We start from the raw sequence: 13,760 nt of genomic DNA, 5'->3' as shown, positions 1-13,760 counted from the left end.
TTTGTATTATTTTATTTTCCCCTTCTATTTTTGTCTTTCTTGTTGCTTTTACACTCTCCTCCATCTCTGACTGTCCTGTTTTTTCCTTTTTTCCTGCAGAATTCCCTTAAGAATTTCTTGAAGGGGAGGTTTCTTGTTGATATACTCTTTCAGTTTCTGTTTATCTGTGAATATTTTGAACTCTCCATCATTTTTGAATGCTAGTTTAGCTGGATAGAGTATTCTTGGTTGGAGATTTTTTTCCTTTAGTACCTTGACTATATCATACCACTGCCTTCTTGCCTCCATCGTTTCAGATGAGAAATCAGCACTTAATCTTATGGAGTTTCCCTTGTATGTGATGGTTTTCTTTTCTCTTGCTGCTTTTAGAATTTTTTCTTTGTCTTGAGCATTGGATAATTTGACAAGTATATGTCTTGGGGTGGGCCTGTTGGGGTTTATGACCAGTGGAGTGTGCTGTGCTTCTTGGATATGTACATCTGTCTCTTTCAGTAGATTTGGGAAGTTTTCATTCATTATTTCCTGCAACACTCCTTCTGACCCCTTTCCCTTCTCTTCTCCTTCTGGAATGCCTATAATACATATGTTTGAGCGTTTTGCGTTATCATTCAGTTCCCTAAGTCCTATCTGGATTTTTTCTACCTTTTTATTGACCACTTCTACTATCTGTTTGATTTCCAATGCACTGTCTTCCACATCACTAATTCTCTGCTCTGCCTCTTCTAGTCTGCTGATATTTGCTGCAAGTGTATTTTTGATTTCTTGAATTGTGGTGTTCATTTCCATCATATCTGTTATTTTTTTGCGCATGTCTGCAATTTCCCCTCCAAGTGTTGTCTTCACGCTGTTAACCTCTTTCATTACTTCATCAAATTTGTCAGTGATAAATGTTCTGAGATCTTTCATTGCTTGTGCGAAGTCCTGCCCCCCTTCCTGATTTTCAGTTTGTTGATTGGATTCAGCCATGTTTTCCTGATTACTGGTTTGGTTTGTAGATTTTTGTTGCTGTCTTGTCAACATTTTTTCTTGACAGGTTTAATCAGTTCCTTAGCTTCTTTGTCTAGTCTTGGAGATTAATTAGCTATTGTTTTTGCGTAAGTGTTATATCTTCTCTTTGTTACTTTGTTCTTCTTATTCCAATTTCTTATTGCTAGTTAAGCTCACTTTAAAGGAAAGTATTAGTGCTGGGGAAAGTCAATTGTGTAAGGGAGGAAAAAGTGTGAAGTAGTATTGGTGATATATGTTAACAAAGCAACAATATGAGTTCTGGGAGGATGGAGGTTAGATCATGTAAATTGTGTAGAGTTATAGTAGTAGGAAAGTACCTATAATGAGGTAGACGACTGAATATGGGAGGAATGTGGTACGTACTAAGAGGCTATTGTTTTCGTGAGAGAGGGAAAGAGAAAAGAAAGGTAATGGTTTCAGGGACGAATACCAGATGGAAAACTAAACAAAGGTATTAGAAATTAAGAGTTAGACACTTTGTGGATCAAAGAAAGGGAGATGGAATATAGGAGAGATAGCAGATGGTGGAGGATATCAAGTTGTAGGGGAAAGGGGATAGTGTAGATAGGCTAAATCTATTCACAGAGAAATGAGGCAGTGGAGGGTGAGGAAACCCAGCAAATGTGAGGTATTTCCTGTAGGACCTATTGTATTGTTAAGGTAAAATAGTATAAGAAGAATATTGGGGACAAGAAAGAGAGGATTGAAAAAAAAAAGAACAACGAACAACAACAACAACAAAAAATTAAAAAATAAAAAATAAAAAAACAAACAAACAAAAAAACCAAAGAACAGAAACCCGGCCACCAGGCTCGGCTGGGCTCAGCTGGGCTCCGGTCCCCCGCCCGCCGCCCGCCGCGGCTCGGCTGGGCTCGGCCGGGCTCGGCCTTCCCGCCCGGCGCAGCGCAGCGCGGCTCGGCTCTCCCGCTCGCCGCCCAGCGTGGCGTGGCCGGGCTCGGCCGAGCTCAGCCGGGCTCCGCCCCTCCGCCCGCCGCGGCTCAGCCGGGCTCAGCTGGACTCGGCTACCCTGGCCGCTGCCCGCCGGGGCTCCGCGCGGTGCTAGCTGCCTCGGCTCCACCTACCCAAGGAGGGAATCCTCCACACGTAGCTGGGATCTCCGTGTATATTTCACAGATGGATCCTCTTTGTTACCTTCCCTCCAAATCGATGTCCAGACACCTCCGGACCAGGAAAAATCCCGAAACAGCCGGTCCCAAAGAGTCTCCGACGCCTCCCAGCTGATTCCCCCCAGGAGCTAGTAACCGGGAAGTTCACTCCGCCACCATCTTGCCTCCCCCTCTGTTCTTACTACTTCTTAAAGTCTACTTTGATATTAATACTTCTTGAAGTCCGGTTTCATAGTCATATAGCAACGCTGGCTCTTATAGTTGCTGTTTGTAGGGAATAAATTTTTTCTTTCCTTTTATTTTCAACCAATTTTGTATCTTTATAGCCAAAGTATGTCTCTCATAGACTACATATAGTAGCATCTAGCTTGAGAATCTCTACTTTTGATTGGATTATGTAGTCTGTTTACTTTCAATATGATTATTTTTATTATTGGATTTATAGCTTCTATTTTGTTTTCTCTCTGCTTCGTATCGCTTGTTTTCTCTTCTTTTTCTGTCTTTTATATTAAATATTTTTACTGTATCATATTAATTCCTTGATTTTTTTTTTGTAAAGTACATTTCAAAAGTAATTTAGTAGTTGTTTTAGGGATTACAATAAATATCTCTTTATTACCACATTCTACTTCAGCTGCATTTTTATTTAATTTCAAAAAAAAGAAGTAACTTTGTTCTACTATTACTGTTTCCTACTTTCCCATTGTGCTGTTATTGTCATACACATACACAATATAATACAATGTTTTGTAATTATTGCTTTAAACAATTTTATATTTTAAAGAAATGAGAGAATATAAAAAATAATGCATCTACTTTCTTTTATATTTATTTACGTATTTACTGTTTCCACTACTCTTTATTTCTTCTGTGGAATTAAGTTAATGTTGGCATTTTCTTTCAGTCTGAGGAACTTTGGTTATTCTTAGGAGTGGGCCTGCTAATTTTTCTTTATTTTGAAATTCTTCATTTGCCTTCATTTTCTTTTTTTTTCTTAAAGATTTATTTTAGTTATTTATTTCTCTCCCTTCCCCCTCCCCCTCCTGCCCTGTTGTCTGTTCTCTGTGTCTGTTTGCTGCATCTTCTTTGTCCGCTTTTGTTGTTGTTAGTGGCACGGGAATCTGTGTTTCTTTTTGTTGCATCATCTTGTTGTGTCAGCTCTCCATGTGAGCGACACCATTCTTAGGCAGGCTGCACTTTCTTGCTGGGTGGCTCTCCTTACGGGGCGCACTCCTTGCGCGTGGGGCTTCCCTATGCGGGGGACGCCCCCGCGTGGCATGGCACTCCTTGTGCGCATCAGCGCTGTGCACAGGCCGAGGAGGCCTGGGGTTTGAACCGCGGACCTCCCATGTGGTTGACGGACGCCCTAACCACTGGGCCAAGTCCGCTTTCCTATTTGCCTTCGTTTTCAGTGATAGATTTGCTTGTAAAGAATTCTTGATTGACATTTTTTTCTTTCAGCACTTTGAATACGTTGTACTTTTTGGCCTCAGTTTTTTTCACGTGATATAAACCTTAATTGCTTATTGTTCCCATGGCTGTGATGAGTCATTTTTTTCTTGTTTTCAAAATTTTTTCTTTGTCTTTGTCTTTTAGCAGTTTGGTTTTTTATTGTGTTTAGTTGTGAATCTTTTTGTGTTTATTTGGGGTTCATTGAACTTTTTGGGTCTGTAGATTAATTTTTGTAAAAAGATTTATTTATTTCCACCCCTTCCCCTCCTTCCACCCTGCTCTGTTGTTGTTGTTGTTGTTTTTTCTGTCTGTGCTGTCTTCTCATTTTCTCTCCTTTAGGATTCACCGAAATTCAGTCCTGGAGACCTCTGATGGGGAGAGAAGTTCCCTGTCAGTTACGCCACCTAAGTTTCTGGTTTCTGCTGTAACCACCCTTGACTCTCCCCTTGTCTCTCGATGTGACATCATCTTGCTGTGTGACTCACTTGCGCAGGCATGCTTTCTCTTCTTTTTCACTAGGAAGCCCCAGGATCGCATTCAGGTCCTCCCATATTGTAGGCAGAAGCTCTCTTACTTGAGCCACATCTGCTTCCCTGTAGATTAATTTTTAAAATCAAATTTGGGAAGTTTCAGCCATCATTTCTTCAAATAATATTCCTGCTCACTTCTCTTTCTCATCCCTTTCTGAAACTCACATTACATGAATGTTTATCCTTTTACGTGGGGGTATGTTTATGCTCCTAGAAGAAAATATTGTAAATATTTCTGATTACCACCAAATGCTTGGCTTTTATTCTAATCTTTCTTCATTCAAGTGATAAGAGTTTAAAAAAAAAAAAAAGCAGAGTGGAGCAGGTGTAGCTCAGTAGTTGAGTGCCTGCTTTGTACATATGAGGGCCCGGGTTCAATCCCCCGTATCTCCTAAAAAAGAGAAGCAGATATGGAGAACCTGTAACTTAATTTCCCATGCCTTTTGGAAGTTTTGGAATTTTTACATTTAAAACTAAGTGGCATCCCATCAGTCAAAGCGGTATGCCCAGACAACTTAGAAAAAAATCTTACCTCTTTTTTAGAGCTATTAGAGAAGGAATTCAGCCTAGAGATGGAAATAGTAATTAAATATTGTGACATCAAGGATTTAGGCTAATTAACAACAATAATTAAATATATAAACTTGTGCCTTATTGATAATTATAATATGTAATTTATTTGAACCTTGTATCATGATGTATACCTTGAAACTATTCATATTTTGGTGAAAACTATATACTTGGTATGGTGCACCATATTAGACATGAAGAGCCAAAGAAGAATATGTGATCTTAGAATATCTGCCCTAACTTCTTACCTCTTACCTCAAAAACAGTAGCACTATAAAAAATAACTACTAAGGTTTTTGGAATCTGATTAATGGAGAAGTATTCTTACACTTAAGGTGATTTGTTTATGGATAGGTAAAATTGGACAGTATTTTATATGGTTCAGAATTATATACTGAGGGGCGCTGTGATTTATTTTTCTTCTTTTTTTTCAGTAGTTTTCATAGCTGTGTAATGTCTTGTTTCACACTTTCATTATTGTATAATTCATTATTGTTTAATAAAGATTTTTTTTTTTTGAAGCAGCAATATATAATCCAACTAGAATGACTGGCTTTGGTCTCTTGGAATACATGATTGTTAAAAGTAGAGATTATTATATGAAATACATTACTTCTAAAGAACACAGATTGTAGAATTGTAAAACTGAAGGAATCCTTGGAAACATTCCACCCCTCTTATTTGATACAGAAGAAAATGAGGGCAGGGGAGTAATTGTAGCTCAGTGGTTGAATGACTGCTTCCCATGTACAAGGTCCTGGGTTCAATCCCTGGTGCCTCCTAAAAACAACAAAATAAAGGAGAAACTACAGTGAGATACAATTTTGGGGAGCAGATGTAGCTGGAGTGGTTGAGCACTTGCTTCCCACATGGAAGTTCCCGGTTTTGGTTCCCCATGCCTCCTAAAAACAAACAACAGGCAAAACAAGTGAAAAAACCAACTCAGGGGAGCTGGCATGGCTCAGTGGTTGAGCTCCAGCTTCCCACCTACTAGGTCCTGAGCTTATTCCATAGTGAAAAAAAAATGTGGGCAAAGAACTTATTCTAATGGAAGATCATTATTTTCTAACTATGCCCTACCAAGAAGTGCTTACATAAAGCAAGTTTGAATATACATGGTTGAATGTTTAAGATGGGTAAAGTGGCGAGGTTTAACAGATTTTTTCCTTTTTCTTTTAGGTGAATCTGGATTGGGAAAGTCAACGTTAATCAACTCGTTATTCCTCACAGATTTGTATTCTCCAGAGTATCCAGGTCCTTCCCATAGAATAAAAAAGACTGTACAAGTAAGTATATTAGTATTGTTATTGATGATGCTGGAGTGATGCTAACAAGACAAAAAACATGCCATCACTTTTATTATGTTACCCTAGAGGTAGGTTGCAGAACTGGTTTCAGCTAGTTTGGAAAGAATTAAATAAGACTATTCATAAAATAAAAGTTTTCTAAAGAGAAGTACAGTAATCAGAAAAACTTATCTTGGTTACAACCTTTCATATTTGTCCACAGGAATCACCTAGGGATAACACTAATATAGTAAATAATGCCCCTAGAGTTATGGTGTCCATTATGGTAGCCCCTAGTCACATGTGGCTATATAAGCTTAAATCAATTGAATTAAATGAAGTTAACATTAAAAATTCAGGCTCATAGTTGCACCAGCCACATTTCAAATGCAACATTTAACTACTGGCTATAATTTTGTGTAGTATGATTCATATCAAAGTTATTGTTGCTTAAATACAATGTTCTGTGTTAGTAGAATAAATTCCACATGATAGAATGGCAATAGCAGTTCTTTAAGGCTTACAAGCTGTGTATGGTTTAGCTTAGTGCTTTTCAGTCTTTATTTAGATCACCTGGAGATCATGTTAAATTCAGATTCTATTGTCCGTCTGAGGTGGGCCTAGTTTCTGCAATTATAACAAGTTGCCAGGTGATGTTGTTGCTGCTGGTCATCGAACTACACTTTGAATATCAAGGTGCTAGACTTTCGACCCTAGATCTCAGCTGTCCAGTACAGTAGCCACTAACCATATATGGCTCTTGAGCCCTTGAAATGTGGGTAGTCCATATTGAGATGTTTTGTAAATATGAAATACACCCCAGAATTTGCAGACTTAGAAGGAGAAAAAAAGATGGTAAAATTTCTCATTAATATTTTTTTACTGATTACATATTGAAATAATTTAGAATACATTGGGTTAAATAGAATGTATTAATTTTACCTCTTACAAACTTTTTAAAATAACTATTAAACATTTCTTAAATTACATATGTGGCTCACATATTTTTATTGGCAGCACTGCTATAGACCATTAACTGAAAAAAATGTTGTTGGAGCAGTAGTAACACTTCAGCAAAGAGGAAGGGAGTGAACAATTCCAACTAGAGTAGGCTTCATTGAGGCAGTGATGCTAGAATTTTATTTATAGGATTGGTAATGGTTATCTCATGGCACAAGATGGAAGGGCAATCTGGATATTTAGTAATTAAATCCCTAAGGAGTAATTTTGCAAGTGAACACTTCATTTATTTCTCCTTTTTTAAGTTCTTCTTTTTGTTTTAGGATTATTTTTCTTATCCTTCATAGAGCTTGAGATTTCAAATTACCTGTGAAAGGGTTCTCTAAAACTTGAAACCTACATTGCTTATTTATTTTGTGATCGATACAGGAAATTTTAGCCCTAAGCAAAAAGTTAAACTTTTAGCTTTCTTATGTAGGTATGTAAATTCAAAATCAGTAAACTAGGTATGTAGAAATTTTAAATGAATCTCACAGTGTACAGTCCTAAGTTCTGAAATATTTAGTGTAAAAAATCTGTTAAGGTATTGTCTTAGTTTGCTATGCTGCCTTAGCAGTATACACCAACTAGATGGCTTAGAAAAACAGACACTTACTGTCTCACACTTATGGAAGCAAAACTACCACTCAGTGAGTCATTATCATTTTCTAGGTCCTAATTTAAGTACTTCAGATACATTAATTTATTTAACCCCCACAATATCCTTATGAGGTTGTATTATCTCCATTTTACAAATAAGGCAGTTGAGATCAGGTATCTAGTGAGTGTCAGAGTTAGGATTCAAATCCAGTTGCGTTAAGTCTACTCTGTCAAGCTGTATTGCCTTCATACTGTAGATAGTTAATATTACTTGAATGATTTAACCAACCTTAATTGCTTTTCTTTTTCCACCTTCCCCCCCCCCTCCCTTTTTAATAATGCTTGGTCCAACCAATTATTAGTTTTCTTTTGCTTTATTTTTCCTTTTCCTTCTTAGTTTTGACATATGGAAATAATTTTCCCAATTAGCCAGTTTAGGCAGAATGATTTGGTCAGAGAAATATCTCTTCGTCATAGATACATAATATAGGAAGGTGGAAAACAGAACATTGAAAATACCTCTCTAGGTCATATACATCCTTCATCTGATGCTAGCTAACAAGGGACACTTTAGAGGAATGTTTTTTTTTTACTTTTTGGCTCAAGTGATACACACATGTTTGCTGTTGCTTCTTAGGTTTGGATTTGCAAGCTAGATTAAGGTGGCTACAGGCGTACCTCAGAGATATTGCAGGCTCATTTCTAGACCACCGCAGTAAAGCAAATATCATAGTAAAGCAAGTCATATGATTATTTGGTTTCCCAGTGCATGTAAAAGTTATGTTTACACAGTAGTCTAAAATGTGCAATAGTATTTTGTCCTAAAAAAACAATGTACATACCTTCATTAAAAATACTTTATTGCAAAAAAAAAAGCGTTAACCATCATCCGAGCCTCAGCGAAACATAATCTTTTTGTTGGTAGAAGGTCTTGCCTTGATGTTGATGACTGCTGACTGATCACGTTGGTGATTGCAGAAGGTTGGGGTGGATATGGCAATTTCTTAAAATAAGGCAAAAATGAAGTCTGCCCCATCAATTAACGCTTCCTTTCACAAAAGATTTCTCGGTAGCATGGATGCTATTTGATAGCAATTTGACTACAGTAGTACTTTCTTTGCTGTGGGGAATGGAACCATGGAAAGTTCTCCTGTGGTGGACACTTACATGTCTCCTTATGTACCTATGGGAGACCTTTAAGAAATACATTATCTAGGAGTGAAATGCATCTTTAATTTTCCCAAGTATGAACATATCACAGTTGTAATCATTTATACCCCTGCCAATAACAAAGCAGGCTTCCCTTTCCTGTTATTCTCAATACTTCATTATTTGATTCTGATTTAATTACTGGATAAAAGATTATATCATCGTTTTATTTTCATTGACTTTTAGTGATGTTGAATATGGCCTTTATATTCATTAGCTGTTCATATTTCCCATCATTGCTTTGGAGTAGTTCCTTACCTAAATGTTAATCACGTTGTCTATAAACATTTTAGACATCGCAGATATTTTCTCCCAAGCTATCATATGTGATGGAAGTTTTAACAGGCATTCAATTTATTAGAATTCTCTTTCCTGTCTTCAAAATAATCTTTTAGAAACTTATTTAAGGTAATACTTCCTCTTCTGTTGTGGATGACCTCCGGATTCTCTCTATTTCGAGAATGAGGGTGTAATTAGGGCTGAGATTATCCCTAGGAAGATTTTTAAGACAGCAACATATATACCTCTGTTAAAACTCCTCCCCTCTTTACCAAACATGATACCTGTAACTTATAAGAACAAGGTAAGTCCTGAATAGAATCCCAGAGGAGTCCTCTTTCCTATCTGTGTCATTATTTCCTAGAAGCAGGATGAAGAACATATCAGCTCTTAATGCCTACTTACCCAGGAAGAGAACATGACATGTTTGGGCAGGGCCCAAGTCATTCAACTTAGTTAGACATTAGAATGTAATCATCTTTTTTTTTAAACGGTCAGCCAAATCCTCACCAAATCTAGTAGAGTAGCAGTTGATATGCTTTAAGAGGAACATAAATTCAGTGCAGAGAAATGGTCAGCAGTTTTATATCTCAGCCCAGATGTGTTAGGCCTGTAGAAACATATAGTCCTGGATTTGTAAAGGCATATATCTATAATTTCCTTGACCTTTAAGTCTCTCTGGAACATTTCCAGCTGCCAAAAAAATAGGGGGGGCGGGGTGAGAGGGAATCCTGTGATGTGGCAAAATGGGAAGTAAAATGTAAAGACAATGATCTCATTATCTCCTTCCTAGATATTATTTATTTACAAGAGGCTTGTATCTTAAAGGGAAAACACCTCACATTCACAGTCTTTGGGGAGCAGGCGAAGCCGTCTACACTGAACAGAGAGATGATCCCGAAGCTCCTGATTTTATTGAAGTTTACAGTATTAAATAGAAGCCCTCTAAGATAAACCCTGATCCCCATCTTGGATATCAGGACCCTGAGCTGTAGAGCTAATCCCAGTCCTAGAATGCTTATACCAGTGGTTCTAAACTTTAGTGTGTATCACAATCTCCTGATAAGCTTGTTAAAACAGATTGCTGAGTACACTCCCCTAGTTTGCTATCACTTGGATTTGGGGCAGAGCCCAATTTGTATTTCTGTAAGTTCCCAGGTTATGCTGTTGCCAGCCAGGGTACTACACTTTGAGAAACTCTGCTTTTTTGTTTCTAGCCTGCTGCAGACTGGTTTCATCCTGCTCTGGGACGGAGAAAGAGTGGGAAATGTTTCTCTTTGATGCCTTTTCCCAATTCTTTCAGAATCTGAAATGAATGAAATAGTATCATATCACATCCATTTTCATTCATTTGTAAGCATTTTTTTCCAACCTACTGATTAAAATGAAGTGATAAGAAAAAAGTGCTTCACTTCATGTTGTAATCTCAAATATAGATCCCCAATTTAAAGAAAAATATTATACACAACGTTGTATATATAGTAATAATTTTTATATTATACTTTTTTGCACTTGAAATTTTTAAAAAAGTAATTTGTATGTCAGTAAAAGATTGCCAACTGTCCTTTTTTTTTTAGGGTAAGATTACCCTTTATGAACCTTAAGTCCATTTGAATTTTCTCTTAATATATCCTGTTAAGAAAATGCTTTTTTGAAATGATAGTGATAGTTTTTTTTTTTTCGGTTCTTAGTTGGCAACCTATGTTGATTTCCTTAAGTTTTGTTTTTCTGTGTGAAATCTTAAACTCTAAATCACTATTGTAGATAAATGGATATAGAAATTTTGGAGGTCAGAGAGGGTGAAAGCAGTGGATTCTATCCCTTGGATCAAATGCTTTATAGACTCCTTGAAACATTTCTATAGGGCCCAATTAAGAAACTCTTGTTGATGTTGGTTCAGTTTTGGTAATTTTTAAAAACCTCATTCACACAATAGACATGTATATGCCTGTTCTCTATCAAGCTTTGAGGCTACAGTGGTGATGGCAATCATAGCTCTCTAGGATCTCACAATAAAATGCTGGATATGGATAAACAATGATTTAGTGCAAAATATGCTCCCTATATGGAGTTATAAAGGTAACCTTGGTAAGACAGATTTTAGTAGAGTGATAGGGATGGGAGGGCAAGACAGCAGTGGATTGAGAAATGAGTTGGAAGTGAGGCTGTGAAGATAAGTGATGGTTATGAGAAAAAGGATGAGAGGGAATAAGTAAAAGTGAGTGTAGGGAGCTAAGAGAGTTATTTGGTTTTTGTTTCCAAAAGAGACTTGAGGATAGTTACATCTCTAGGGTATCAGGCTCAAAGAGATGAGAGATTAATGATATAGGGGAGATAGATTAACAGTTTTCAAGATGACTCTGATGGAAAGTGATCCCTGGGATAGACTGAGCTATTGACATTAGAAAAAAAGACAAGTATTCCAGTGAACAGAACAGAAGGCTTAGTGCTGATCAAACAGATTGGGGATGCTTCCTTGCTTGCTTTCTTGCTTGCTTTCTTTCTCTCTTTCTCTCTTTCTCCTCTTTCTCTTCTTTCTCCTGGGTTTCTCCTCTTTTTCCTCTTTCTTTTCTCTTTCTTTTCTTTCTTTCTTTCTTGTTGTGAGCTTATGAAATAACCGTGCATCATGTGCAAAATTCCTATACATCACCCCTCATCAAAACCTTACATTGTTTTGGAACATTTTTTACAGATTATAAAAGGACATGATCAGACTATTACTACTATGGTCCATAACATATACTTGGTATATAGTGCTTTCATTTTTTTTTTTTTTTTTAAGCAAGTAAGTAAAGAGTTTATTGAGAAACAAAAGAAAACAAGAGTACACACTCGAGACTTGAGAGCCAGTGTGCTCAAGGCAAGATACTTGCTGGGGTGGGCTGCAGCCTTATTTAAGGCTGCCTTCCCCTACCTCCTTCCTTCCATGTAAATTAAGGCTTGTGAGTTACAACATTCTCATTGTTTCTGAGTATGCAGAAGAAGGATTGGGAACATTTTCATTGGTTCTGATGGTGCTTCATTTTTGAAGTAGAGGTGAGGTACTTTGCTGAACATGGTGACAGGCAGAACAATAGAGGGCCTGGGAAGATGATTAAACATTTGAAATAGCCATATTGAGAAATAGAGAGACATGAAATGAGACTAAGCACATAAAAGGATTATCAAGCAGCAGGGAAATTCTTGTTGATGTTGGAGGTCATAAATATTAACGGTGCATGGTAGTATCAATCCAGAATGGATCTGAGCTGGAAAGCATTAAAAAAAAGGGGGGGTTTAGGGGAGTTGGTTACTAATTGAAAATTAAAGGGGCAAGGTACTTCAAGGTCTTAATGTAAGGGGCCGAGAATGAGGTGTACTTGTTTAGAGAGTAGAACTCACAGCTGGAACACTGGATCAATTTTCTTCACAGTAAGCTAGTTTTGGATTACGATGAGGAACAAGTAGTCTTTAGGCATAACTATTCTGCCATTGGTCATTGCCTCTTTCAGTTTTATGTGGAGTATGAAGCATTTAGGCTGCTGTTTGTGTTTTGAATCATTAAATATTTGAAATGGGTAATTCTTGTGTTTGAGCTAAGATTATCTCATGCTGTTCAAGTCTCTTCAGAGCCTTGGTCATGATGCCACCTGCTGAGGGAACAAGGGAAGGGAAGAGCTCTTGAAAGAAAAATTTAATCCTCTCTTCAAAATTATATAGAGCTAAGTAAAACCAGAAAACAGGATCAACTTATATTGAAGTAATAACATAGAGATGCTTAAATTTGTCTATCCCAGTCGATAACTCTTAAACATGAGATTAGAAAAGGTTAGTGTATTTAGCAGTCTTTAGGTTATGAATCTGTATAACAGATGTTGAAGGTTTTGTTCTCTCTCCTCCACCCCTGCCCAGATTAAAAAACTGAACAGTATTCGAAGAGTGCCTTAGATTTCAAGAATCTAGGAAGCCGAAGAGGCCCCATTAAAGTAATTACACATAAAAAATAAAATGAGCTTTAGTGTTTTGTTTTGTTTTTCAGGGAGAAACAGTTAAAAATGCCATTGATTCATTCCTTCAGATTAAATTATACATTTAATCTTAGAGAACTCTGAGTGATGCCATAAAATATGCTGATGTGACCTGCTTAAATAAAGTGCATGGGAAAATGGCCATTTGGAATAGATTTGTTAAGAAAAGTCTGAAATTCCTGAACTTGAACTAATTTGTTTTCCATGGATCCCATGAGGATACTTGTAAAATCAGATGCTATGATACAGTTGGAGCCTGTGAATGGCACTAGTTTACAGTTAGGTTTTCTGGATCTTTTCCATGTGTTGCTGACTGCTTTGTATTTGACCATGTATGGGTACTATACCATTCCATATGCCAGAGAGGAGAAGAAGCTTTATAAACAATCTTTAAAGGGTATAACATAGGATCTTCATTTTTCATAACAAGTCAATAACAAACAATTAAGCCATTGAACTGAGGGTTGTTTTTTAAAATTAATTTATTTAAACAAGAAAACACCTTTTCTTGTTATGATGTGCAATATATTACTAAAGGGAGAAATGGGCTCTTTAGTAATAAGGGAGCCAGAAATAATTTGGAGTAAAACTGGGAGATGAGTCATGTAGGACACATTTTTATTTCTTATCAGTTTCTAATATACAGTATATATCGTTTAAAAGAATTATTAGATAAAGGAGTGGAATGATTAT

General features: G+C 37.0%; 1 protein-coding gene across 4 annotated transcripts in view; it reads left to right on the top strand.

The window, feature by feature from the left end:
* Positions 1-13,760, top strand: part of SEPTIN7 (septin 7) — a 141,409-nt gene that overhangs the window by 82,724 nt on the left and 44,925 nt on the right. For all 4 annotated transcript variants that reach the window (XM_071215090.1, XM_058296779.2, XM_071215091.1 and 1 more), the window contains one exon: positions 5,867-5,973. In XM_071215090.1, coding sequence (XP_071071191.1) covers positions 5,867-5,973 — 107 coding nt within the window. The remainder of the gene's footprint in view (positions 1-5,866; positions 5,974-13,760) is intronic.

The sequence above is a fragment of the Dasypus novemcinctus genome, chromosome 5, assembly GCF_030445035.2.
Source record: "Dasypus novemcinctus isolate mDasNov1 chromosome 5, mDasNov1.1.hap2, whole genome shotgun sequence".
In the NCBI taxonomy this organism is placed as follows: domain Eukaryota; kingdom Metazoa; phylum Chordata; class Mammalia; order Cingulata; family Dasypodidae; genus Dasypus; species Dasypus novemcinctus.
This window is presented reverse-complemented; position numbering and strand designations above follow the sequence as displayed.